This window comes from Marmota monax, unplaced genomic scaffold, assembly GCF_021218885.2.
Source record: "Marmota monax isolate L192 unplaced genomic scaffold, Marmota_monax_Labrador192_F-V1.1 WCK01_AAM20220418_F8-fsc00080, whole genome shotgun sequence".
NCBI classification, from domain to species: domain Eukaryota; kingdom Metazoa; phylum Chordata; class Mammalia; order Rodentia; family Sciuridae; genus Marmota; species Marmota monax.
The window spans coordinates 8,199,925-8,226,425 of NW_026694750.1; the positions used below are offsets into that span (position 1 = coordinate 8,199,925).

General features: G+C 49.0%; 1 protein-coding gene and 1 pseudogene across 3 annotated transcripts; one reads left to right on the forward strand and one right to left on the reverse strand.

Moving 5' to 3' along the window:
- The first annotated feature begins 117 nt into the window (after positions 1–117).
- Positions 118–25,907, forward strand: Ssu72 (SSU72 homolog, RNA polymerase II CTD phosphatase). Of its 3 annotated transcripts, none has more exons than XM_046424479.2 (5): positions 118–478; positions 5,397–5,540; positions 23,309–23,448; positions 24,051–24,169; positions 25,358–25,390. In XM_046424479.2, the coding sequence occupies exons 1-5, from the start codon at positions 399–401 to the stop codon at positions 25,373–25,375; spliced, it is 501 nt and encodes a 166-aa protein (XP_046280435.1). In that variant the 5' UTR covers positions 118–398; the 3' UTR covers positions 25,376–25,390. The 3 variants fall into 3 exon arrangements, with proteins under 3 accessions (XP_046280435.1, XP_046280434.1, XP_058428602.1); XM_046424478.1 differs by lacking the exon at positions 25,358–25,390 and adding an exon at positions 25,532–25,907 and having other exon boundaries at positions 122–478; XM_058572619.1 differs by lacking the exons at positions 118–478; positions 25,358–25,390 and adding exons at positions 1,563–1,687; positions 25,532–25,907.
- LOC124079190 (small ribosomal subunit protein uS17-like) lies at positions 12,844–13,374 on the reverse strand (annotated as a pseudogene).
- Positions 25,908–26,501: the final 594 nt, after the last annotated feature.

Sequence of the window (26,501 nt, forward strand, 5' to 3'; positions counted from 1 at the left end):
GGTAGGCGCGGTCCCGACTCTTCACTCCCGACGACGGCGGCGAGAGCCGCTGACGTCTCGGGAGGGGGTGGTGTCTCGCGCGTCACTCTCGGCGCCGTCGCGGGAGTGTGACGTCACAGGCCGAGCGGCCTGCCGGCCCTGTGTGTCGGGAGCGCCGGCCTCCGTTGCGCACGTCCGGAACGCGCTCGGGGTTAGACCCCGTTGCCCGACGCCGTAGGCTGCTCACGCCGGTGCTCCCTCAGAGAGAAACGGGCGCCCGAGGGGCGGGGCCGAGGGGAGGTGTCCGCACGCGCGACGTCGGCATCGCGGACTTCCGGTCGCCGCCATCTTGCTCGCGCGGAAGTCCGCGGCTGGGTGGGAGCCCGGGAGCGGGTTCGGCGGACGGTGCGGCCTTCGCCATGCCGTCGTCGCCGCTGCGGGTGGCGGTGGTGTGCTCGAGTAACCAGAATCGGAGCATGGAGGCGCACAACATCCTCAGGTAGTGGGTACTCCGCCCTGGCCAGCGCACTCCCTTCCCGACCCCCGTCCCCACCAGTGCTGGCGGCGCGCGGCTCCGAGGCCCCGCGGACGGCGTCGGAGCGCGTGGCTCCCGCTCGGGCGGTCGGCGCGGGGACGTCCGTTGCGGAGCCGGAACGCTCGCGGCCGTCCGTCCGCCCTGACGAACCCGGAGGGCGGGTGCCGCTCGCCTGAGCTCGCCTGGGGCCCGAGGGCGGCGGCCGGCGTCGGGGGTCCGGAGCGAGGCCGGGTCTGGTGACGCACCGCGTCAGCTCGCGGTGGGACGAGTCTGGAAGCAGTGGTGGCCCGACTCGGCGTCTCGAGCGCGTGGGCGCTGCTGTCCACGTCTGCGGGTCTGCCCGGCCTCCCTCCCCGCAGCCTCCGGGCAGTGCGGGGACGCGGCGTGAGTTGGGGTCGGTGGTCCTGGCCTTCGTCTCCTTACCGGCTCACCTTTCCTGGCCCTTGTGCATGTTAATAAAAGCTTATTCCTCCCCGACACAGGTTTTTTCGTTCAGCCGCTGAGAAGATGAAACGTTGACCTCTTGTTTTAGAGTTAAAGTTCGGTATAAATGCCAACTGGAATAGTAGAGCGCAGTTGAAATCCTTTTTTTCCCGAAGTTACTTCATGTAAACTTTTATAAATATATCTATCGTTTAGTTGTAGTTAGACACAAATTTTATTTATTTAAGATTTTAAGGAGTGGCTGGGGTTGTGGCTCAGTGGTAGAGCACTCGCCTGGCACGTGCAAGGCCCTGGGTTCGATCCTCAGCACCACATAAAAATAAACAAAATAAAGATATTGTGTCCAACTACAACTAAATTAAAAAAAAAAAAAGATTTTAAGGAAAAAAAAGCCGCCGTTCCCTTGTGATGCTCCAGCCTGTGCTCTCCTGAGTGCCCTCTAAAAATCGGAAGGCCCCTTACGTCTTTTAGAGAGGCTGAAGGTAACACGTGTAATCTGCTAATCTTGAGTTTAATTCTCCTACAGTTTACCACGCAGTCCACAATGCTCACTTAGTGTCTTTTTCTCTCTTTTCTGTAGATGGTGGTATGCTTTGAACCTAACAAATCCATGTGAAGACTGTTTTTAAGCCAGAAATGTGATAGAATTACATTGAGTTGTGTCTTCATGTATTTATTTATATATATGTTGCAGTTCTGGGTGATCAAACCTAGGGCCTCACATGCCAGGCAAGCATTCTACCAGTGAATTATGTCCCATCCTTTTTGTAAATTAGGTTTTGGGATAGGTTCTTCTGAAATTGATTAGATTGTCCTGGAACTTGGTATGATCCTGCCTCAACCCACATATTTGGGATTACAGGCATGTGCACCATGCCCATCTGGGTGTGCATTTATGTCTGCAGTTTTCTGTTGAACATAGCATTAGACATCTGGTACATTTAAGTAAAAGAGTGCAAAGTCCACACCCCTGGAAAACTATCCAAGGTTGATTGGGAGACCTCCTTCACTGATGATTCATTAACAATTTTGTTAATGAATTGAGACTTAACAGCTGTGTTAAAGCCTATAGCCTTGCCAGAGGCAGTCAGTGAAGATTTAAGTCTGGAATGGCACCAGGTGCAGAAGAGCCCCTCCAAATAATCACCAGGTGGAAGTAAATTTTTCTGTTGCTTTTACCTGCTTCGACATCCTTCATATTTCCTTGTGAGTGAGTAGATGCACAATGGAGTGAAAGATGAAGAGAATGAAGATTACTTAGTACCACTTTGGGGTACTTCCTCCTGGGTATCTTTTTATATGTGTGCACACATTTAGGGAGATGAAATAACTTGAGTAATCTGCTTTCCACTGATATATCGAACATCACTGGCTTTCAGTATTCATTTCTTCATTGTGATATATTAAGATTTATTCATATTGAATAACTGGGGTGGTTATGAAACTTACAGGGCTCCTGTCCAGGCGTTAATTTTATTACAAATCTCTCAAAAGTGCATTTGGGCAATTCTGTCTTATTTATTTATTGGTACTGGGGATTGAACTAAGGGGTACTAAACTACTGAGCCACATCCACAGCCCTTTTTGGAAATTTATTTAGAGACAGGATCTCACTGAGTTGCTTAGGACCTCACTAAGTTGCTGAGACTGGTTTTGAACTTTTGATCCTCTTGCTTCGGCCTCCCAAGCTGCTGGGATTACAGGACAGTGCCACCACGGCTTTTTTTTTTCCCCCCCTTCCTTTGCTGGATTGAATTCAGGGTGTTCTAGCACTGACACAGGGTCTCATTAAGTTGCCAAAGTTCATTTCAAATTTGTGGTCCACCTGCCTCAGTCTCCTATACTGAATCACTGGGATCAGAGGCATATGCCACCATACCTGGCTTTTTGTTAGATGCTAGAAGAGCTCATGAAAAGTTGTCTGTCTGTTTAAAGCACTGGTGATTGAATCCAAGGGTGCTTTACCACTGAGTATGCCCCCGCCCCCCCCCCCCCCTTTTTTTTTAACATTTGAGGCAGGGTCCTACTATCTTGCGAGGCTAGCCTAGAATTTTCAGTCCCTTGCTTTAGCCTCAAGAAATTGTTTTGAGGTAAGATTTCGCTTCATTTCCCAGGCTGGTCTCAAACTTCTGGGTTTAAGCCATTCTATCACTTCAGCTTCCTGAGTTCTGGCCGTACAGGTGTGTGCTAACATCATTAGTAGGAAGTCACATTTCAGAAAGTTTGTAAATATAAATAAATCTTCAACTTTGAGTGGGCTGGGGATGTGGCTCAGTGGTAGAGTACTTGCCTAGCAATAATGAGGTCCTGGGTTCAGTTGTCAGTATTGGAAAAAAAAAACTGGGGATGTGGCTTAGTGTCTCTGGGTTCAATCCCCAATACTAAGAGAAGAATTTGATTAGTGCAGAATATTAGAAAAATACTGCAGGCCAAGTTTGTTAATTTGAGTATTTCCTTAGGATTCTGTACAATGTTCATTTTAGCTTTGTGATAATGATAAAGAGTTTTCCTTAATTGAACATTTTTTTCACAATAGCTTCTCTTGTGTGTGTACTGGGATCAAACCTAGGGTCTCATGTATGCTAGGCAAGCAGTCTACCACTGAGGTATATCCCCAGCCTTACAGTGACTTTTTTTCTTTGCACTGGGAATAGAACTCAGCCTCTTCACACTTGATAGGCAAGCACTCTATCCCTGAGCTACATCCCCCACTCCTTTATGATATATTGATGTTTTTTTCTTCTTTTTTTGCAGTACTAAACAGTAAACTAGCCGGGCCCTGTGGTGCACACCTATAATCCCATTGGCTTTGGAGGCTGAGGCATGAGGATCGTGAGTTCAAAGCCAGCTTCAGCAACAGCAAGGCGCTAAGCAACTCAGACCCTGTGTCTAAATAAAATACAAGATAGGGTTGGGGATGTGGCTCAGTGGTTGAGTGCCCCTGAGTTCAATCCCCAGTAACCCTCCTACCCCCCTGAAAAAAAGTGCTACCCTTTGAGGCATAGCCACAGGAGTTGCTCCAGACCCATATACAGAGTCCCATTGTATGCAGCTTATGGTCAGAAGTTCTATCCTAGGTAACTTAGGCTCTGGGTTTAGTGCAGCCTCTGTGTTCTAGTCTACACAGGGTGCCCTGCTCCCTGTGTTTCCTAAGGCAGGACCTTGAGCTCAAGTCCTGGCTCTGCCAGGCCTTGGTTCCAGTCATTTTAGGGTAATCTTGTTTTTATGGGTTCATGTGTTCATAGTAAACATGCTTATTTTACAATTTCAATCCTTCCCCCATTGACTTGGAGACAGGTCCCTGCCTCCTAAAGCCCTATCCCAGCACAAAGCCTGTCTTAGGCAATAACCTGGTCCTGTTGGTTTAGATGAACGAATGGCCCCAGACAAAGAGCTGAGGCAGGGAGGATCCTGACTGGGGTGGCTGAGGGAGAGGAAAGTGTTGCTCTGGGCCCCAGCACATGATAGGTGAATGCTCTACCTCTGAGCCCCCAACCCAGCCCCTGTGTTTTACTTTTAATTTTATTTTTTGAGTACTAGGGATTGAACTTTGGCACTCAGTCACTTGAGCAATTCCCAGCCCTATTTTGTATTGTATTTAGTGACAGGATCTCACTGAGTTGCTTAATACCTCGCTTTTGCTGAGGCTGGCTTTGAACTCTAGATTCCCTGCCTCAGCCTTCCAAGCTTACAGACTTGCGCCACTACACCCAGCTCTGTTTTATTTTGAGGCCCATAACCTCCTGGGTAGCTAGTGTTACAGGTGTATACCTCTGTACCTATGATTGCTGGGTTATTTGAGACTTCCTTTGTTGCAGAGGACTCTCATGGGTGTTTAGGTCCGGTGGATCAGCCAGCATCAAGGGCACTGGGACTTTGCAGGGACAGTCTCCTAGGAGCAGATCAGTTTGGGAAGGGGTGCTCACAGCAAGCAGTCAAGTCTGTCCAGGTGTCTTACAGATCCTGAGAAGTGAATCCTGCAAGAGGTCATGGCATTGGGCAGATGGCTCAAGGGTTCCAATGCACAGTTAGTCTTTTGAGTTTAGAGTAACAGCTTTCGAAGCTGTAGTGTTTGCATGTAGCCCTATAATGGCAGATTCTGTTCTGTAGCAATGAACTATATTCCCCGTTCTTTTTTATTTTTGTGACCAGATCTTGCTAAATTGTAGAGGCTTGCCTCCAACTTGAGTTCCTCCTGCCTCAGCCTCCTGAATTGCTAGAATTATAGGTGTTTCCACATTCCTGACTCAATTTTAAATAACGTTAGGTTAATATTTTAGAAACTTAATTCTCTAATGTCCACAAATGAAGCTGCTTAGTCTGTTCATTTCCATTTTATACCTACTCAGTTTTAGAATCTTGTGTCTGAATCCAACTGATTCCCTTTCTGCTTTGTGTCTGAATCCAACTGATTCCCTTTCTGCTTTGTGTCTTCCAGCAAGCGGGGATTCAGCGTCCGGTCCTTCGGAACAGGAACTCACGTGAAGCTCCCAGGACCAGCACCTGACAAGCCTAATGTCTATGATTTCAAAACTACATATGACCAGATGTACAATGATCTTCTAAGGAAAGACAAAGAACTGTATCCCTTGGGTTGCCCTTAGAGAACCCAGGGGGCAGCTGCAGGCAGGTGTGATTGGTGACAGGCATGTTGCTCTAACCCCCTCTCGTAGGGACATGTTTGGGTGAAGTGGGCCCCTTTCTCTTTTTGCTGCCCACTGGCAGGTCCCAGTGCTAGGTCCATTTGAGGCAGTGGCTATGGAAAGCATACTTGCAGACAGATGTGAAACCCACATGGACATGGTGAGGCAGAGGTCCTGACATAATGTGAACAAAGGCGGCTAGGTGGAGAGATAGCACCACAGAGTACCTTGCACTCACACTGCAGGGCGAGAGATAGCACCACAGAGTACCTTGCACTCACACTGCAGGGCTCTAACTGCCTCCCTTTCAGGTGGGTACATGCATGTGCACTGACATGTAATCTGGCTGCTTTTAACGTCTCTCTGGTTCTTGGAGGACCAGATGAAGAAGGCCAAGTTTTCTACCAAATAAAGTATGTTAGGAGCAGATAATCTCAGGGCACTTCATTTCGGGGAGACAAAACAGGCTGGATCTGCTACTTAAGACTCATGAAAGGAATGGTAATTAAATTGGTTTTTATAAGTGACACCATAGCTATATAATGTTAAGTTGATCCATATACTTCTTCTTTTGTTGTTTTGAATTACTGGGGTGAACTCAGGGTGCTCTACCAATGAACTACATCCCCAATCCTTTTTTTATTTTTTATTTTGAGACGGTCTGGCTAAGTAGGCCAGGCTGACCTCAAACGTGCCATCCTCTGCTTCAGCCTCCTGAGATTACTGCTGAGATCACATACATGGCCATTATGCCTGGCAGTGCCCTGGGTTTTTTGTTTTAGTACCAGGGATTGAACCCAGTGGTGCTTAACCAATGAGCCACATCCCTCCCCCCTTTTTTTTTAACTTTTTTTTTTTTTAGTTGTAGGTAGCCATAATCCCTTTATTTTGTTTATTTTTATGTGATGCTGAGGATCAAATCCAGTACCTCACAAGTGCTAGGCAAATGCTCTTCCACTGAGCCACAACCCCAGCCCTCCCAGTCCTTTTTTATATTTATTTAGAGAGCGTCTTGCTGAGTTGCTTTAGGACTTTGCTGAATTGCTGAGCCTGGCTTTGGACTCACAATCCTCCTGCCTTAGTCTCCTGAGTCACTGGGATCATAGGCGCGTGCCATTGTGCCCAGCCTGGCCTGGGTTTTTCACCAGAGCATCTTGTGAACCTCCAGGCTGATTTAAAATTTCCCAGAACTGAGGATGTAGCTTAGTGGATGAGTGGCTACTGAGCGTGTGTGATGGGTTTGATCCTCAGCACCTTTAAATATCTGGACCTTCTTTTGTTATGCTTTTTAATTCTCAGAATGGAGCACAAACATATTCTTTTTTTTTTTAAGAATTTTTTTAATATTTATTTTTTAGTTATCGGTGGACACAACATCTTTGTTTTGTATGTGGTGCTGAGGATCGAACCTGGGCCGCACACATGCCAGGCGAGCGCGCTACCTCTTGAGCCACATCCCCAGCCCATCACAAACATATTCTAAGGAAATGAATATAAGTATCAAACAGAAAACTTCTTATCTTTACATTGGTATTAGAGTATTTAATAAACTGAAAAGTAAAACTGGGTGTGCTGGCATCTACCTGTGTTCCCAGCTCCTCGGGAGGCTGGGGTAGGAGGAGTGCTTAAATGCAGGAGTTTGGGGCCAGCATTGGCAACATAGCCAGTTCCTATGTCAAAAACAACAACAAAAAAATAGTATTTAATAAACTGAAAATGTTTTTTGTAGCTGGGAGGGTCCTGGAAGTTCTAGCAGAATGTAAATCCTGGTAATCACTGTATCTTCTGCCCTCCCTGCTCTCTTCTCTTCCAGCTAGTTGAAAGGCTGTTGGTGGCAATATTGGGTGAAACATGGGTATTTCCTGCTGGTACCACTGCCTGGCCTGCGGAGCATTTGGGCATATGGAGTGTATGGTCCTGGGAGCTTCCAGGCAGAAGACCCACCCAGGGTCTCAGAGCACATCCGGTGCTTCTCCTTGCGCAGAAGCAGGGAATCTGCATTAGGAGAACTGTCCCTAGGGGTTTTCAATGTTCTCTGTCTCCTCTACCCACATACTTGGATGAGGAGGTGGCCAGGCTGTCTCGGAAGAGCACCTCCCTGAAGAAGTCATTTGGTGAGAGCGGCTGTCCCTTTTTTTTTTTTTCCCCCTCAGCCTCACTAAGAAGCATAAGCCCCTTTCTGAGAATCTCGTTTTAGTTCTGGGTGCTTCCCTCAAGTCTGGGAAAAGCTCAAGGTTTTTGTTACTTAAACACAAGTGTGCCATTAATCTTTTCCTGAGATCCTCTGCTTTTGAAAATTGTCTTCAACTGGCACCATTCATTTTTGAAACTCCTGTGCTCAATGAGAGAAATAAAAACAGGTAATGCACATGTTCACACTAACTTAATTGTTACAAATTCAGCTCTTTCATGTAGGAACCAACTGGCCTGGGCTCCTAGGTGGAATATCACTTAGCACACTTTACAAGGACCAAGGCTAGCTTCAGCAGCAGGTTCACTGGGGACCTGGTGAGGGAGCGATGCGTGTGCCTAGTGGTTCAAAGGGAGCTGCAGCACCACCAGGATTCGGAATCTCCTCCACAGGTCAGTTAGTCCAGAAGATGCTACACATGTGCTTTCCTCCCCCTACAGGTCTAGGGATTGAGCTACTTCACAAACAGCCTGTTTTATTTTGGGGCAGGGTCTTATTAAGTTGCTGCTGAGGCTGGCCTCAGATTTGCAGTCCTGCCCTTAGCCTCCCAAATAACTGGGATTGTAGATACGTGCCACCATACCTGGCTATATGTGGGCTTTTCATGGATTGCGGGGTGGTAGAGCTGGGGAATCTCGTGGCCACCTTTGGAGCTTAGTGAAGTATTCTCCTTGGGAACCTTTTTTGGTTTTGTTTGTATTTGGGGGTGGGTGGGGTTACTAGGGATTGTTGAAGCAGGGGCGCTTAGCCACTTGTAGCCACTTAGTTACAGTCCCAGCTGCTTTTTTTTCCTTTGTACTTGTAGCTGGACAGGTGCCTTCATTTAGTTATACCTGGTGCTGAGGATCGATCCCACTCTGCCACTAAGCCACACCCTAGCCCAAGGAGACAGGATCTTGCTAAGTTGCTTACTTAGTTGTTGAGACTGACCTACAACTTTTGATCCTACCTCTGCCTCCCAAGTCACTGAGATTACAGATGTGCACCACTGTGCCTGGCTTCTGGGACTTTGTGTAGGAGAGTCGCCTCCTGTGGTCACCCCTTGGGATGAGGCCACCTTTGTGGGCTTCTTTGGGGCCACATCTCCATTTTCTAGGTTGGGGTAGTAGGGGCCAGATGATGCTTTTCTAAGTTCCTCCTAACGCTTGTGGTCAGGAGATGAAGGACACCTCCATGAAGTTCACTGTGGATGTTGGTGTGAAGCTGGGGTGGGCAGTGGCATCCTTTCTGATACAGGAATGGCACAGCTCTGGTAGGGCTCCTTTTCCACAGTGGGAATGGCTCAAGTGCAGGACAGCCTCTGTGTGGGTGGTATGTCTGCTTGAGGGGCACTCTGGTAGCATTACTTGATTAGGACCAATGTGATACATGCAAATAAAAGCTAAACACACATCTAGCAGAATAACCTGTCAGTTTGCAGAAGTGATGCTGGTTGTCTCCAGTGCAAAGCTAGAAGGGTATTTCAAGATGTGACCCAAAGATAAAACATGGCGTTCTGCCTCCACTGCTTCAGTCGGTGCCCCAGGCTTAAGTGAACTGGTATCAGTAGGACACCAGTTTCCAGACCCTCTGTACTTAAAAGGACTCCACGGTAGCTGGGCATAGTGGCCACATCTGTGATCCCAGCAACTTAGAAGACAAGCAGGGGAATGGAAAAGGTCTGTGAAGTGTTTAAACTTTCAAGGGAGAGGAGGATGTGACTTGCAACAAAGCTGGGACTGGATTAGAATCCAGGGGTGCACCAAGGGGCTGATGACTGCTGTGGCCAGGACCTCACATTCCTTGTGTTCCCACTTCACAGAGTTCTTGATAATAGAGTAAATGAGAGCACACAGTTGCTGTTTTTGCAGTACTGGTGAGCGAGCACAGGGCCTCACATGCTAGCAAGTGCTCTACCCCTGAGCTCCATTCCCAGGCCATGGAGGGGCTGTGTTTTATCCTTCAGTAGACCTTGGCCAGTAGTTCTGGTGTTGAAGCCCAGGTGCCCCTGGACTTGGGGTGTGGTTGTGTCTGATAGACCCACCAAGTGTAGGTAGTTGGGCCTGGCAGGTCCTCAGGCAGCAGCAGTGCCCTGCAGTGTCTCATCCTCTCCTGACCACAGGGCTGGCTGGAATCTGAGGCTGCCCCTTCCTAGGATATTGAGACTTTGACCAGGCTGAGGACAGACCTGAGTCAAAGTAGTTTCTGGAAATTACATCACTTTTGCACCATTGAAAGCTAACCCATCAAAACAGCGGCTGTGAGGACATAGTAGGGCACACCAGTGATCCTAGTAACTGGGGCAGGAGGATTGTGAGTTCCAAGCCAGCCTCAGTCACTTTGTGAGGCCTTAAGCAACTTAGAACCTATCTAAAAAAGGGTTGGGGATGTGGCTCAGTGTTTAAGCACCCGGGTTCAATCCTTGGTATTAAAAAAACAGCCCATCTTCACAATTTGTTAAATACTTGAGCATAAAACAGTGGTTTTGATTTTGGTTTCCACATGTAGAACTGCTCCTGAAGGATTGAGACTCGATGCCTACCTGTACATCTTGTAAACCTACTGGTGGGAATTAGGGTAGTAGGGCTGTATTTGCAGCACCAAATGGAAACCTTATTGAGCCAAAACTTAACTGGTGGTTTTGCTCACTTCTTCCTGATGAAGCCAGACTTGGTTGGTTAATAGTTTCACCATTTTCCCTTTGGGAATTGCCCACTCCTGGTATGGGTACATGGATCAGAGATAGAAAAATCTAAGTCCTCTGACCTCCAAAGACAGACAACAAAGAGTTCTAAGCAAGGCTCAGGTAGTCCCAGCTGCTCTGGAGGGTAAGGGGGGAGAAATATTTGCAGCAGTATGGGTGGCACAGCAAGTCCCTATCTCAAGGGGGAAGAACATGTTCAGTGTCTTATATTTTTTTTTTTTTTTTTTAATTTTTTAATATTTATTTTTTAGTTTTCGGCGGACACAACATCTTTGTTGGTATGTGGTGCTGAGGATCGAACCCGGGCCGCACGCATGCCAGACGAGCGCGCTACCGCTTGAGCCACATCCCCAGCCCCCAGTGTCTTATATTCTGATTGTCATTTTAATGAGGGCAACAGTGTATTTTCTTTCTTTGGTACTAGGGATAGAGCCCAGGGGCCCATTACCACTGAGCTATATTCCCATTCACTTTTTATTTTTTATTTTGAGACAGGGTCTCCCTAAGTTGCTGAGGCTGGCATTGAACTTGCAGTCCTCCTGTCTCAGCCTCCTGAATAAATGGGATCACAGGTATACACCACTGTGTCCAGCAGTTTAATTTTTTTCCCCCTTGTAGCTGAAAATGGAACCCAGAGCTTTGTATATCAAGGCAAGCCCTTTAGCACTGAGCTATGTCCCAGCCCAGCAGTTCATTTTTGTAAAGAGTCACATTCAAAGTGTGCCATTCCATAGTTTTATTATTCTTGATGGTGAAATAATCACTGCAGTTGACCCCCGCTTTCCCCAGTGCTGGGGATCAAACGGGGACCTTGCACATACTGAACATGTGTGTTGTACTGCTTAGCTTAACCACCCCCCAACCCCTGATAACTGCTGATGTGCTTTCCCTCTGGATTTGCCTACTGTGGACATTTGGCATGAAGGCAAGCATATAACACATGGCCTCTTCAGGTGGCCGCCTATTACTGCTTTTGATGTTCCCAAGGCTCACCCATGCTGTGTGGCATGTACTGAAACTTTTTTTTTTTTTTGGTACTGTGGATTGAACCCAGGGCACTTCACCAATGCACTACATCCCAAACCTTTCCGTTTTTTATTTTGTTACAGTGTCTTGCTGAGTTGCCCAATCGGGCCTGGAACTTACAATCCTTTTGCTTCAGCTGCCTCATTTGCTGGGGTCACAGGTGTGGCCACCGTGCCCAGCTAGAATCATGTTGAGTACCAAGCGTTGGGGAGCTTGGTGTCCCACTGAGGGGACACCAAGTCCCCTCAGTGCTGTTCTGAGCTCCCTCAGAGGTTTCTGGATTTTTCTTTTATGCTAGGGTCAGGTTTCAAAGTTAAGTTGGCTCCAGGGCCTTTTAATCTCTAGCTCAGTGAAAACTGGTTTATCAGACTTAATTGCAGCATGTCTGGTAAAGACATGAGTTGTTTCTGCTTGTAAAAGTGCAGAGTGGCCAATCAGGCCAAATGAAGTGCCACTGGACCCGGGAATGGAGTCAGCAAGGGGTCAAGAAGCTGGAAGAGGGGCTACAGGGCCTTTCTGGAGCATGGTGGTTGCAGGGAAGCTACCTGGGCAGCTCCACTCCTTCCGTGACAGTCCTATTGGCCATTCCAGAGGCTGTGTGGTACGTTCCTAAGATGGAAGAAAAGGGTCTTCTGTACACTTTTTGTGTGTGTGCGTGTGCTTGTGGGGTGCTGAGGATTGAACCCAGGTGTGCTCTACCACTGAGCTACACCCCCAGCCCTTTTTAGTTTTTTTTGAAACGGTCCTTAAATTTTGTGATCCACTTTCCATGTAGCTGGGATTACAGGTATGCCTTGGGGGCTGCTTTCGTAAGTTATTTTATTAAAGCCTTTAGTAGATACTTTATGATTTACAAAGCCACTTTCCTTAAAAAGCAAGTAAAAATGTGGCTCTGAATGTTATAATGTGATTTTAATTCCAAGCCTCAGTTGTTCCCTAAACATTGAAGTGTAGGAACAACTAGCACTTTTTCTTGGGTCAGGGCTATGTGCTTGAAGTGGAGGCTGAGCACATGAGCTGGCATTCTGACATTCCTTTTTGTTTAATCCTGTGGGTCTCTTGTAATTCACCTTTGGAATGTATATTGGTTTTTAGCTATTCATGTATCTTTCCTCACATCCTTTCAGTTCATTTTTTAGGGCCTGGGTTAATTTAGGTGTATACCCACTTTCTTTCTGTGTATATCTTCATATCTTTAGGTAAAAGGTTTTTTGTTGTTGTTGTTTGTGGTGCTGGGGATTGAACTGCGGCCTTGTGCATGCGAAGCAAGCACTCTACCAACTGAGCTATAGCCCCAGCCCTTAGATAATTTTTTTTTTTTTTTTTTTTTTTTACAAAATAAGTTTATTTTGCTTTGGAGGGTGGGCAGGCATCCAGTCTTAGAACTTCTGGAACTGCTTCTTGGTGCCAGCTGCCTTGGTGACCTTGAGTACATTGAAGCGCACTGTCTTGCTCAAGGCCCTGCACTCGCCAACTGTGCCGATGTCACCAATCTGGACGTCCCTGAAGCGAGGGGACAGGTGCACAGACATTCTTTTGGCGCTTCTGAAAGCGATTGTATTTGCGGATGTAGTGGATAGTCCCTGCGGATCACAATGGTCCTTTGCGTCTTCATCTTGGTCACCACACCAGACAGGATCCGCCCTCGGATGGAAACATTACCAGTGAAAGGGCACTTCTTGTCAATGTAGGTGCCCTCGATGGCCTCTTTTGGTGTCTTGAAGCCCAGACCAATATTTTTGTAGTATCGAGGGAGTTTCTCCTTCCCAGTTTCTCCTAGCAGGACCCTCTTCTTGTTTTGAAAGATGGTCGGCTGCTTTTGGTAGGCACGCTCTGTCTGAATGTCCGCCATCTTCCCGGCTGCCTGAGAAAAAAAGAGTAGATAAAATGTTTTTTAAAAAAAAAAAAAAAAAAAATGCCAGGATCCTAAGTTTCCACTGCTTTGGTCTCATCCTGGGTACCCTTGTTAGGCACAGCATTTTGGAGGGAGTGTCCCTCTCTCTCACCTTCTACACCATCACTCATTTTGTAAACTAGGACCAAGGATCTGTTCTAAAACTTGCTCTTCAGAGGTCTCACCAAACTCCTCTTTGAAACTGTTCAGGGCGGTACTGGCTGGCAGTCTCCAGATTCCTGCCCTCTGGGTGTTCTCCCTGAAGAACCCCCCCCCTCCACCCACACAGTTGGTACTGAGCTACTCTGATTTCCCCTTTGACTTAAGTCCTGGGTATGTCCCCCTTGCTGAATTGCTGATCGGGTGGCCAGCCTAGCACACTGACCTGAGATCCTCAGGCCACTCATTTCTCATCTTGTTTTTGCTCTGGTTGGTAGCTGTGTTTTTGGAAACCAAGCATGGTGGTACACACCTAGAATCCCAGCTTCCATCCCTGGGCTAAACCTCCTGTATCTCGGGGGTGGAAAAAAGGTTTGAAAATGATATTTGACATGACTGTTCTCTGACTCAGGTACCACTTCCTAGAGGAATGCTCATCTAGGTTTTGCCTACACATTTACTTCATGGTTTTGTAAAAACACTCTTTCCTGAAGAAAAAACTCTGGTCTTGGGTGTTTTGGGTGAGGTCAGAGGTACTGTTTGCCTGCTCATCTCATCTCATCTCATCAGAGGTCAGAAGTGGAACAGAGCTTATTGGCTAAGGTGGTTGCTGAGTCTGGACATGACATTGCCACACTGCCTGTCCACTAAGAATAAGGTAATACTGACAGTTTCTCAGTGCCTGGGGACAGGAGGCACAAGGCCATTGTAGAGGGGGGAGACCTCCTGACCACAGCCTCTGAGGCACCGTGTTGAGCGCCAGCTGCACTTGAGTGCCTAGTGGCTCTTCCAGCTTATGCAGCCTGTGCCGCAGGAAATACTGCTCGTTAGGATGAATTTCCTTCAGGTAGCCATTGCTTCCGAGCTTTTGGTGTAGCAGCCCTCCCAAAGGGACAGGAGCTGATGGCTCTTTGCTTCATGCTCTTGATGCCCTTGACCATTGGCATTCTCCCTCCATATGTGCCCAGCCCTCTTGTGTCCCAGGGATGGAGAGTGGGTGCTGTCTCCCACCTGCCTAGACATACTTGGCCTCCCTTGTCCAGGATGTCATGGCCTACTGCAGCCACCCACACACTGGTCTTTCTCTTCTTGCCTGGGTGCTGTGCTGAGCTGCAGCTCATGCAGCGTGTTCCTGCAGCACTCCAGCTCAGTGGCGTCATGATCATGAGTATCCTGTGTGACTTCAGCACCCACCCTGGAAACAGGCCAGCTGAGCTCCAGCCTGGCTTTTGAGGCCTTAGCTGTTTAAGGCACTAATGTGACCCTGTGTGCGGTGCTTTGGTGTCTGGTGTCTCCTGTGTCTGACTGGGAGAGGTGGGCAGCCTCCAGGATTCCTGTATCCTCATCCATCACTTGGCCATGAGAGGACAGCTGGCCCTCTGGTCTAGTGTGGCACGGCCACCCAGTTTGCTGTAGCAGTGCTTCACACCTGTGTCCCCTTTCGTAAGGGCCAGGCTCTGCAGGCCTGCTGGGCAGAGGAGCCAGCACAGGGCTCTAGGACAGTACCCACCTTTCTGTGAAGGAGTGTGGCTCCTTCAAGAATTTGATTAAGAGGAAGGGCAGCGGAAGCTGTTAGGAGCTGTGGTGGTGAGGGAATGGTATGGGCATGGGACTGAGAGGGATGGACACCAGGGGAGCCAGAGAGTTGCTCTGATGTCTCAGTGACTGAAAGTCTGCTTTGGCACAGCGTTTCCACATTACACAATGGGCCAGCGCACCGTTCTTTGTGCCACCTGCATCATTTTGGCAGTGATGGGCACCTCTCTTCTGAATGACTCTGCACCCCACCTGTGGCTTGCCAAGGGTCTCAGCAGCCACGTGGCATCAAGCTCCACTGGGCTTTGTCTTGCCTGGCTGTGAGCTTGCCTTGCAAGTGCACTAGGAGCCAGATGCTCCACTTGTGAACATCAAGAGTTCCCCTGTGCAAGCTGCCTGTGAGCCCTAAGAATCTCTCTGGTGCAGGTGAAGGCAGCTGAGTGCCATCCCAGCCCCATTCAGCACTCCAGGTGCATCATCACCCCAAAGAGAGAAACATTCAAAATCTGTCAGGGAAAGCTCTTGCCCAGACATGCTTTTGGTGTTCTTGGCACTTCAGTACCGAGAGGCCCTATCTTGAGTGTGGCCAGGCCTGGAGGACAGGCTTGGGGAAGGCCAGCATCCCTCTTTCTTGCTCTGATGCACTAAGCTCAGAGGTCTGCTGAGGTCAATCTTGTTTCACTGTCAGCTTTCCTTTAAAGGCCCTTACTGCCTAGGTCCCCAGGAACAGCCCTGTGGGGACTGCTGTGACCACAACTCCTGTGGATGCGCTCTTCCCTTTTTCTTTAGGCAGCCCACCTTTGGGCACACAGCATTCTACAGTGGAGTGCACCTGGGGTAGCCAGGGAGGTTGCTGTGCACTTAACTTGTGTGTGTGTGTGTGTGTGTGTGTGTGTGTGTGATGCTGGGGATCGAACCCAGTGCTTTATGCATGCGAGGAAAGCACTCTACCAACTGAGCATTTTTGTCCTGTAGATGCTTTTGGCTTTTTCTCTGAAGGTTGCCTCTGAAAATTCTTTTTTCTTTTTTTTGTTTTTTGGTAGTAAACCCTAAATAAAAAAATAATTAGTATCTTCTGGGGGGAAAAAACAATTAGTGTAGTGATTTACCTTTAACCCAGAGTGCACATGTATCCCCATCACTAGTGGAAGTCCCAAGCCCTGCCCCAGGCCCCTACTGGCCAGCAGGATGCTACTTAGGTGATGACCCAGGCGGCATCTGCCCAGCCACACACCTCTGTGCAATGGGCATGGTGCTGTGCTGGTCATGTTGAGGCCTCCATCTGTCTACCAGCTGCAGCACAGGGTTATCTGGGTTTGAACTCCTTAGGACAATTTAAGACCTGTTCTGAAGGAAAGTTTAAAAGGTTAGGTAGGTTTTACCGAAACTGACTCAACGCTAAGTTTCTTTTTCTTTGAGGCATGTAATGATGCTAACCCTAAACAGAGTGGAGAGAGGACTGAGTATGTCAAACAAAAGATAGTATTTTCCATTGTATTTCCTTTCTATTTTGGTACTGGGGATTGAACCCCATAGGTGCTTTACCACTGAACCACATCTCTACCCCTTCTTTTTATTTATATATATATATATATATATATATATATATATATATATATATATATATAATTTTTTTTTTTCAAGAGAGAGAGAGAATTTTTAATATTTATTTTTAGTTATCGGCGGACACAACATCTTTGTATGTGGTGCTGAGGGTCGAACCCGGGCCGCACGCATGCCAGGCGAGCGCGCTAACGCTTGAGCCACATCCCCAGCCCCTTCTTTATATTTTCTTCAGAGTCGATCTTGCTGAATTGCTTAGGGCCTCACTAAATTGCTGGGTCTGGCCTTGAACTTGCAGTCCTCCTGCCTTGGCCTCCTGAGTTGTGATTATTTGGTGTGCACCATCTCGCAGGGCTATATTTTTTGTTTCTTTAAACTTTTTTTTTTTCTTTTTGATGCTAGGTCTTAAACCCAGAGATACTTTACCACTGAGCAACATCTGCAGCCCTTTTTATTTTTTATTTTGAGATAGGGTCTTGCTAAATTGCAAAGGGTCCTGCTGAATTGCTGAGGCTGGTCTTCAGCTTGTGATCCTCTTGCCTCAGCCTCCCTAGTTGTTGGGATTACAGGCATGAGCTACCATGCCTGGCTTGATTTATTCTTTTATTTATTTCTTAATCAGCCAATTTCTTTGTTAAAATTTTATTACTTTTTTCTGTGTTTTCCTGAAAACATCTTTCATTGATATTGGCCTAATAAAAATAACTGCAATGGTGAATGTCCATAATCCCACTGCTTAGGTAGCTGAGGTAGGAGGATCATGAGTTTAAGGCCAACCCGAGCCCTTTTAAAAAAATGCTTTACTATTTTATTTGTAAATATTTATGTTTTAGGTATAGGTGGACATGATATCTGTATTAGTTTTTAAGTGGTGCTAAGGATCAAACCCAGTGCCTCACACTAGGTGAGTGCTCTACCTCTGAGCCACAACCCCATCCCTGCTTTGCTGTTCTTGTGATTTGGGAATAGGCTGTCATCAGCTTTTGTGATGCCTTGCCTTATACCTTTGCTGCTTGCCTGTAGGATCCCCTCATCCTCCCACGGGGCCCAGGGCAGCTGACAGAGGCTTTATAGAGCTATGGGTCATATACTTGGAATGAATGTGCTGCCCGTCATCTTCCTAACTTTTGTTTTTGTTTTTCCACCTGAATTAAACCCTTGTTCTGACAGTGGTGCTGTTTGCACTTCCTGCACCTACTGTGGCCCACAGTCTGCAGCTGTTCTGGGAAGATGGTGAGGCTACAGTGCTTTGCTTCCTGTTGCCAGCCCTGCAGGGAGCATGCATGAGCCTGTTTGGTGTGGCCATTTCACTAACATGGAGTTCCCATGCAGAATCCCCTCAAGTCAAAAGGGCCAGAGACTAGTGCTTGTGGGGGTTTTTTTGGTGGTGCTGGGGATTGAACCCAGTGCCTTGAGCATGCAAGGCAGGTACCCTACCAACTGAGTTATATCCCCAGCCTGTGGGTTTGTGTTTAATGAGGGCTAGTCAGGCTGATGGTGTTGACACTGAGTCCCACAAGTTTTGTTAAAACATGACTGATAGTAGTGGAGTACCATTTCTGAGTCCTGCTTTTGAGAATTCTTTCCCCCAGGGGAGTTCCTAGTGGGCTCCCACTTAGGAATTCTTCTTTGTGCCTTTTTTTTTTTGTGGTACTGAGAATCGAACTCAATGCTTCACACATGCTAGGCAAGTGCACTACCATTGAACCCCAGCCCCTATATCTTAATTTGATCAAAGTTGAAGTTGTGATGATAAGATTCAGAACTGCAGGTTCTTTGACTTGTCCCTGGGTGGGAAGGCACATGCACAAAGTGGATTCCTTGTGCAAACCTGCAGGCTCATCCACATGATTGTATTTGTTATTGTGGCAGATAATAGAATCCTGGATTAAGTGTGACAGTTTGGGGAATGGTCAGCTACAAGGACGGTTGAGACGCTGGCAGAGCAATGGTTCCCTGCCTGCTTTGTTCTTGGCTCTATCCTCTCCTTCAGCCTTCCTCTGTAGGTGATCTCTGCTCTGAGTGTGGCCATGGCAGAATGAACCTCCAAGGCTCCAGCAGGTGACTGGACCCAGCTGAGAACTTGGACTGAGTCCTGTGCTGGTACCAGATGACCCTACTGGCTGCTCTGGGTCCTGGAATGAAGGGTAAAGGCCGTCTAGTGTCATGTTGGGCCGGGCAAGCGGTTCCTGAGCTCTTGGTTCAGCCTTGTGTTGGGCGGTGGGTAAGGGTTTGGGGACCCTGAGCCTGGTTCCCCAGGGTCTTTCCTGCAGACCATGAGCGTCTCGTCTGCTTAGACTGCGTGGGCCTGCAGGTCTGGCTGTCTCGAGCATGTGTTCTGATAAGGTACCCCACTCAGTACAAGCGGGAAGGTCAGCCCCTTGTGGTTCTGGGGTGGCCAGTTCTACTCCCATTCGATGGGTGCTTGCAACTGCTGAGCACAAGGAGTCCACAGTTGATGTCCAACAGGGTGACTGGAAGTCAGCTTCCCTGTGGTGAAACAGTGTTAAGTCCTTTAGCTTCACTGGTGGTTACGGCCAAGTTTGATGTCAGCTTTAAAGTTATCTTGAATTAGAACTGAAGAGGTACGTGGACTCAGTAAAAGAGCAACTATTCAGATGATGGGTGCTGAATGACCCTGGAAGTGGGCCTGTGACGTGCCAGCCTGTCTTCTAGTTCTATGGGCATGGAGCACCCAGGGGATGCATGGCAGTATGTTGGCAGTCCTGTGACCTGTGGGGCTGCTGCTCTTCTTTTTGTTTTTTATTTTATTTCTTTTCTTTCTTTTTTTTGAGGAAAGCCCCTGAAGAGCTCCAGTTCTACCTTTGGTGTCCCCTGGCTCTCCTCACTGTACTATTAGTATCTACCGAGCACAGGTGTTGAAGGGTTCATGCTCGGCATGGACTGGAAGGCTTGACTTGTTTCTTTGGTGGTGAAGGCCTGAGAGAGTTTTTAAATGATCCTGAATTTATTGTTTTCAAGATAACATTTCAAGTCTTTTGGGGCCCTCAGAATGAACCTAGTGGGAGCCTTGCTTCCCACAACCTCCCAGGCCAGGCAGGGTCCTCTCTGAAGGCTGCCAGGGGCAATGTAAGGTGCTGTCTGTTCAGGAGAAAGCTGGATGGTGGTCCCTGTTGTCTCCTCTGCAAACAGATGAGGGCCAGAGTGTACAGCTCCCAACCTTCAGAACCTCACTCCGTGATCTAGATTGAGCTACTGGGGTCAAACGCTATGGCAGACTTCCCTCGGCCTTCCTAAAGCTTCCGGGGCTTTGCTGGGAGCCCCGAGGCTTGGTCAGGAGTCTTCCCTCTCCATGTTGGGTGAGCACCAGCCCCACACTTTCAGGGGCCATTCCTTTCTTTCTTATTGAGGCCAAGGCGTTGGTAGGTGGCAGCTGTTTTCAGTTACCAGGTCATATGCAGCATGGGCTGGAAGAGTGGGCTGCCCTACCCTGACTTCAACCTGTGTGTCTGCCCCCTGAACCCATTTTTTCTGCCCAGTGGTGTGGTTTTACTTCTTAGAAGTGTGTTAACCTGAGATAGGGGTGCAGCTCTGGTAGTGCGGCTGCCTTGAGATCAGATTGAGGCTCAATCTCCAGCACTGCAGAAGAACCTAGGTATTCACTTCAAATTGGGTGCCAACGTGCTTGATGCTTCTTACTGAATGTGGAGACACAGATGTCGTTTCCCACCAGGGCCTTCCTGTGATTGCTGCCCTGGAGTGCTCTAGGGCCCTGGACCCAGTGGTGGGGAGTTCCATGCTAGTGACCCCCGCCCCTGGTGCCAGGTGGACTCTGCTTTTGTCTTGGTGGGGTTCGTGGTGAGTCTGCCTTTACAGGTGCCTGCATTTGTCAGTGCTCACCCTCAGAGCTGTGTAGACCTTGTCTTCCCCAGATTTGTAGCTGACAGGGTGCGCTCCCTGGTGGCCCTTGGCTCAGTGGGCATCTCTCCATGAAACCTTGTCAGAGCTGCCTTACTTTGGCCTTTATTCCAACAACAGACTGTCTTGGTTGCACTCAGTTCTTACTTGTACACCCTTTTTTAAAAAAAAAATTTTTTTTTTTTTTTTGGGGGGGGGTACCAGGGATTGAAGCCAGAAGCTTTCAACCTCTAAGCCATATCCACAGCCTTTTTTATATTTTATTTAAAGACATGATCTCACTAAGTTACTCAGGGCCATGCTAAATTGCTGAGGCTGGCTTTTTTTTTTTTTTTAATATTTATGTATCTTTTAGTTTTTTTTTGTTTGTTTTTTTAAGGTGGATACATTAGTTTGTTTTTATGTGGTGCCAAGGATTGAACCCAGTGCTTCATGCATACTAAGCGAGCACTCTACTATTGAGCTACCACCCCAGCCCCTGAGGCTGGCTTTTAACTCATCATCCTCCTGCCTCAGCCTCCCAGGCCGCTGGGATAACAGGCTTGCACCACCGCGCCTGGCTTGTACACCCTTTTTCTTCCTTACCTGCGCTTATTGTTCCTGTGGGACCTGAAGTGAGCTTAGGGTAGACTTGGTCAAATGTGCTCCTTAGGCTCCTCCCAGGCATCCTACAGGACTTGCAGAATCCGCCTCAGCTTTGCCTCTCTCCATTTGCCAGGAGCTGGCTGAATTTATTGTTATCAGGATAACAATACTTCCCATTAAATAAATGCGGCCTCCTCTTTGACCCCTAAACTAGACATTTTCTCTTTAACAACATGAATCTTAATTTCATTTGTTGCCGCACAATGAAATTTGTGTAAATAGTTAGGCAATAGGCTAAGGAGGAAGGAAATTCTGTAAGGGCTCCTGGGAGACCTTGCAGACCTGGTGGAGGAGCATGCCGACAGCAAAACAAAGCCTCAGGGCAGCCCACCAGAGCCCTGCTGTCCAGGTGGCAGGACTGTAGAGGCCAGGCGCAAGAGGAGCTTGCCCTACAGCTGCCTCCACACACCTGGGCCCTGCCTGTGTCCCTCCTGTGGGCTTGTCTCCTATGCCCATGTCCTAGAAGTCACACCAAACAAAACCGGGCCTTTCTCAAGCTGGTTTCCTTCCACAGACCTTCAAGGGCTTGCTTCCGAGCCTTTGATGGCTGTGTTTCTGCAATAATGGGTGTAAGTATAGTAGCAGAGCTACTTGGGCAGCATGGACAGGGGAAGTATGCTGCCTATCAGAGATGTGGATCCAGGGCAACAACCCAGTCCAGGAGCAGATGAAGATGTCGGGAACCAGAAACACCTAGCAGGTCATGGTCAACTGTCTTTGGAAGTTAAACTGCTTAGATTGACCACTTATACATTTTCTTTTTAGTAGCCAGTGGACCTTTATTTTACTTTACATGTGGTGCTGAGAATTGTGCCCATTGCCTGAGACATGCTGCAGGGCAGGCCCTCTACCACTGAGGTATAACCATAGCCCAACCACTTACAACACTAAAAGCTAGTTTTAGCTGGGCGTGGTGGTGCACATCTATAATCCAGTGATTCTAGATGCTGAGGCAGCAGGATCACTAGTTTGAGGGCAGCCTCTGCAATTCAACAAAACCTATCCCAAAATAAAAAATAGGGGTGTGGAGTGTAGCACAGTGGTAGAGCACCCATGGGCTCAATCTCCAGTACTACTACTACTAATAGTAGTAGTAATAATAAATAAAAGCTGTTTTTATTCTCCAGAGATAAGAATTACGTTTTAAGCTATGGGCTTGTTTAAATAAGTTGATAACTAAATGTATCACTCAGAATTCCTAAACTTTGGGCCTAGGTGTAGCTCAGTGGAAGAACACATACCTAGTACTGGGTTTCACTACCAGCAGCAGAACCCCTAGAATTTCTGAATAGTCAGTTTGCTAAAATAATTAACAAGGTGCTTCCCCTCAATGCAGTGGTGCAGATGAGCCCTTAGAACAAGGGCTCCATAGGGGAGGTAAGTTCTTGTCCTGCAGACCCCTGTCAGGCACCATTGGGAGGTTGGAACCGCCCTGCCTCAAGCATGGTGGACCTGGGAGGGTATGGGTCCAACTCCTTTACTGTCCCCTTGGTCTTAACTGGGCACTGCATACTTCCTGGGCCTTGTTAGGCCTTTGCTATCTCTGTCTCCACTTGGATTGTAGCTGCTTTCTCCTGGACCTCTTACCTGTTGATTCTGTCAAGGGTTTTCTAGGCCTTCCTGCTACTGAAGCTTCCTTTTGGAAACCAGGGGTTTCCGATGTTTTTCCTGACATGACTGAGCTGCACCTGGGACTGGTTGGGCTGCCTCTGCTGAGGCTCCAGTTTCAGAGGGAACAAGCACTGCACTCTAGGATGGGGGTTAGAGCAGGAGAAAGTCACCAAAACACTACAGCTAATGCTGAAGGACAGCTCAAAAGGGGGTTCCATGTGACAGTGAGGACAGCTCAAAAGGGGGTTCCATGTGACAGTGAGGAATGCCTCCTGGGAAGGGGTGAGCATAGGCCTCTGCTTCTGCCGGAGGGTTCAGTCAGAATGATGGGGCTGGCTGGTGCAGGGCTGCAGAGCTTGGGGCTTCCAGGGGTGACCCTGCCTCTTCTAGGACTAATGGCTTTGGTACAGCCCATTCTAGTACCCTGCTGGCCCTAGGGGCCACAAGCAGGAAGGGCTGTAACCCCGGTACATTTGGGTTGAACAGGCTTTATCTAGAGCTCCTTAACTCAAGCATCTAGCTATACACAGAATGGTATTTTACACATGTTGGACAGAAATAAGAGAATCAAGCCTCGTCCAGAAAGGTTCCAGAACTGCAAGGACCTGTTTGACCTGATCCTCACCTGTGAAGAGCGGGTCTACGACCAGGTGGTGGAAGGTGAGAGCAAGGCCTGGGGCCACGGGCAGAGCCAGAAGCAGGGCTGTGTGCCACCTGCCAGCCAGGCTGACCCTGCATGCATGGGAGCTGTGCCCTGGGCACAGGGCTGCTGATTGTTGGCTCCTCCCGCAGAGGCAGGCCAGGCTATGGGCTCTTAGGTAATAGCAGGGGACAGTGGGTGCTTCCCCACTGACCTGCACAGCCCTGTGATGATGGGCAGGGTGAACAAGGAAAGGAAGAGGAAAGTGGGTAAGGGCACGTGTTTGTGGCCCTTATGCTAAAGTTCATCAGAGCAAAACCACCCACATGGCTGCTGACCTAAGCAAAAGATGCCTGGCACAGAGATGCAAGGACGGCCTGGGCAGGAAGAGGCCTTGGGTTGCATTTTGTTTGCTGATGTTTCCTTGAATTATGGCCCCTCTCTCGTGAGGTTCTTCCTCAGGTAAGGTTCTTCCTCCCGGGCCTGCCTGGCTGCTGTATCCTCAGTTGTACAAACCCTCAAGTTCAGGAGACCGACCAATGCAGGGCCCAGTACTCCAGCACATCTGCCACCTGCTTCCTGTTGAGAACCTCTGACACCTGTGTCACTTTGTCCCAACCAGATCTGAACTCCAGAGAGCAGGAGACCTGCCAGCCAGTGCACGTGGTAAATGTGGACATCCAAGACAACCATGAGGAGGCCACCTTGGGAGCCTTCCTCATCTGTGAGCTCTGCCAGTGTGTAAGTACCAGTTTCTGTCTGAGCTGTCCCTGCCAAGGAGAAAGAGGCAAGGCCCTCTCCTCCTGCCCAGGACAGGGCAGGGGCTTCCCATGGCTCGCCATGGCTGTGTGGCTCAGTTCCGGGTCCAGTTACAGCCAGTGCTGAAATGTCAGCAGAAACAGAGGCATGCACAGAACTGAGATCTAACCACGCTGCTTTGGCTGAAGCACCCACCCTGGTGTTCTGGTTCATCTGACAGAAGCTTGTGAAGACAGCTGTGTCCAGCAAGAGCCTCCAGCACGCAGGCCTTTTTTGAAGATGGGGTGCCTCACCTCTCCCCTGTGCTGGATCTTAGTTCCTAAGTGCCCAGCAGAACCCATGGCACTCCAGGTTCAGGTGGGGTCAGAAGTGCACCCCCAAGGCACCTCTGCAGCAGATGGGCAGGAACCTGTGTCCTCTACCCTTTGGACTTGTCAGGCAGGCCAGACATCTGTCCTTTCCTGTGACCCCTGGGTATTCTCCTAGCACTCAATGGCTTGTGCAGCCTCTATGATGGGACCATCCCAGAGGGAGAGCCATGTGCCTGGTCTGGTCTTGTGCCCTTTGGGAGCTGTGCGTGTAGGAAATGATGGCTTAGCCAAGAGAGGTCAGTAGATACTGGGCTGGGAGTCCATTTGCTGTGTGGGACCCATGTTCCTGCCCTCTGGATGCTCAGCTTGGCACAGCCTCCATTCCCAGCCTGCCCTGTGATCCATTGTGGTTGCTGGAGCTCCAGTGGTTGTGCTTACGCAAGAGCAAGCTGAAGAGCAAGACATGTCCCAGAAGTTGTGCATGCAACTTCTCCTTGGGCACATCGTCAGCTGAGTCACAGGGGCTAGCTGGGGGACTAGGGAGACCAGCCATCATGCCAGGGCAGCTGTGCTCCGGTGCCAGCCTGCCTCTTTTTAGGGAAGGGGTTCTTCATTAGGGTACCTCTGGCAGTCCATGCCTGCATTTATGATTCTCACAGCCAGGAGGAAGGCTCTTGGTGACTCAGGTGTGCCCCAACTGGGAACTCGACCAGCTTCCCTGCTCAGTGACTTTGGGGAGGTACCTTCCTTGCCCTCTTGTCTTGCAAGTTGAGGACTCACTGGCCAAAGAGTGTGCTGAAGCACCAGGCTGGGTCCCCAAACCTGCCCCACTTCTGAACCTGCTCTATGCTCCTCCCAGCCTAGGGTTCTGAAGTGATCAGTGCAGAGGCCCCTCCACAGCAAGGCACCACCAGGTAGAGTTAGGGTCAGGATGCTCCATCCTGGAGGCCTGGTGCTGGGGAACCTGCCAGTGTCTGTGGCTCTGGGCATGGGCAGGGGAGGTGCCCCTTGCTCAGGGCTATGCTCTTTGCAGATCCAGCACACGGAAGACATGGAGAATGAGATTGACGAGCTGCTGCAGGAGTTTGAGGAGAAGAGCGGCAGGGCCTTCCTGCACACAGTCTGCTTCTACTGAGCTCCACCTCCTTCAGGCTCCTCTTGGTGGAAGGTGTATGGACTGTACATATAGGATGAAAAGGTACACAGAACCGCCAGATTAAAGACCATTCTCAACCCCACTTCTCTTTACCAAAAGTTACTGCCCACTGCCCTAGGGTGTGCCTGTTGCTCTGCCTTGCTCTCTTCTCTCCCAATTGCTGGATTGTACAAATATCTGAATAAAGCAACGAGCTGTATCTTAAAGAAAAGAACCTGGAATTACCCAATAAATAGATGCTGCTAGTTGTCAATGCTTTGTCCTGATTTCTTGGCCAGACCTTCCTCTTGCAGAGGTACAGGCCCCTGAGGACCTCCTGAGGGAGAGGGGCTGGGGAGTGCTGCTGAAGGCAGGACACAGCAGCAAGATGGTGTTCTCTCAGTGGCTCCCACCCCCAGAGCTGCGATCAATTGTCCTGGGTGTCAAGACTGTCCACCAGTTAGGTTTACTTCCAGATGACCCTACTGGCTGCTCTGGGTCCTGGAACGAAGGGTAAAGGCCGTCTAGTGTCATGTTGGGCCGGGCAAGCGGTTCCTGAGCTCTTGGTTCAGCCTTGTGTTGGGCGGTGGGTAAGGGTTTGGGGACCCTGAGCCTGGTTCCCCAGGGTCGGGGGCAGCCAGAGCAGAGGCCTCCAGACTTGACGCCAAGACCATGCCAGAACCCATACTCCCACAGTTCGTGAGCCTGGGGTCAGCCTTTCCTGCCCCCGCTCCCAGCCCGCCCCCGGCTCTCTGGCCCTACCTGCTACCATGTGGCCTTGGCTTTGAGTGACCTCCGGGCTCCCTGGTGACCTTGCCCCCCCAACTCCAGCCAGCATGTCAGCATCACCTCCCTCCCCGCTAGTGGC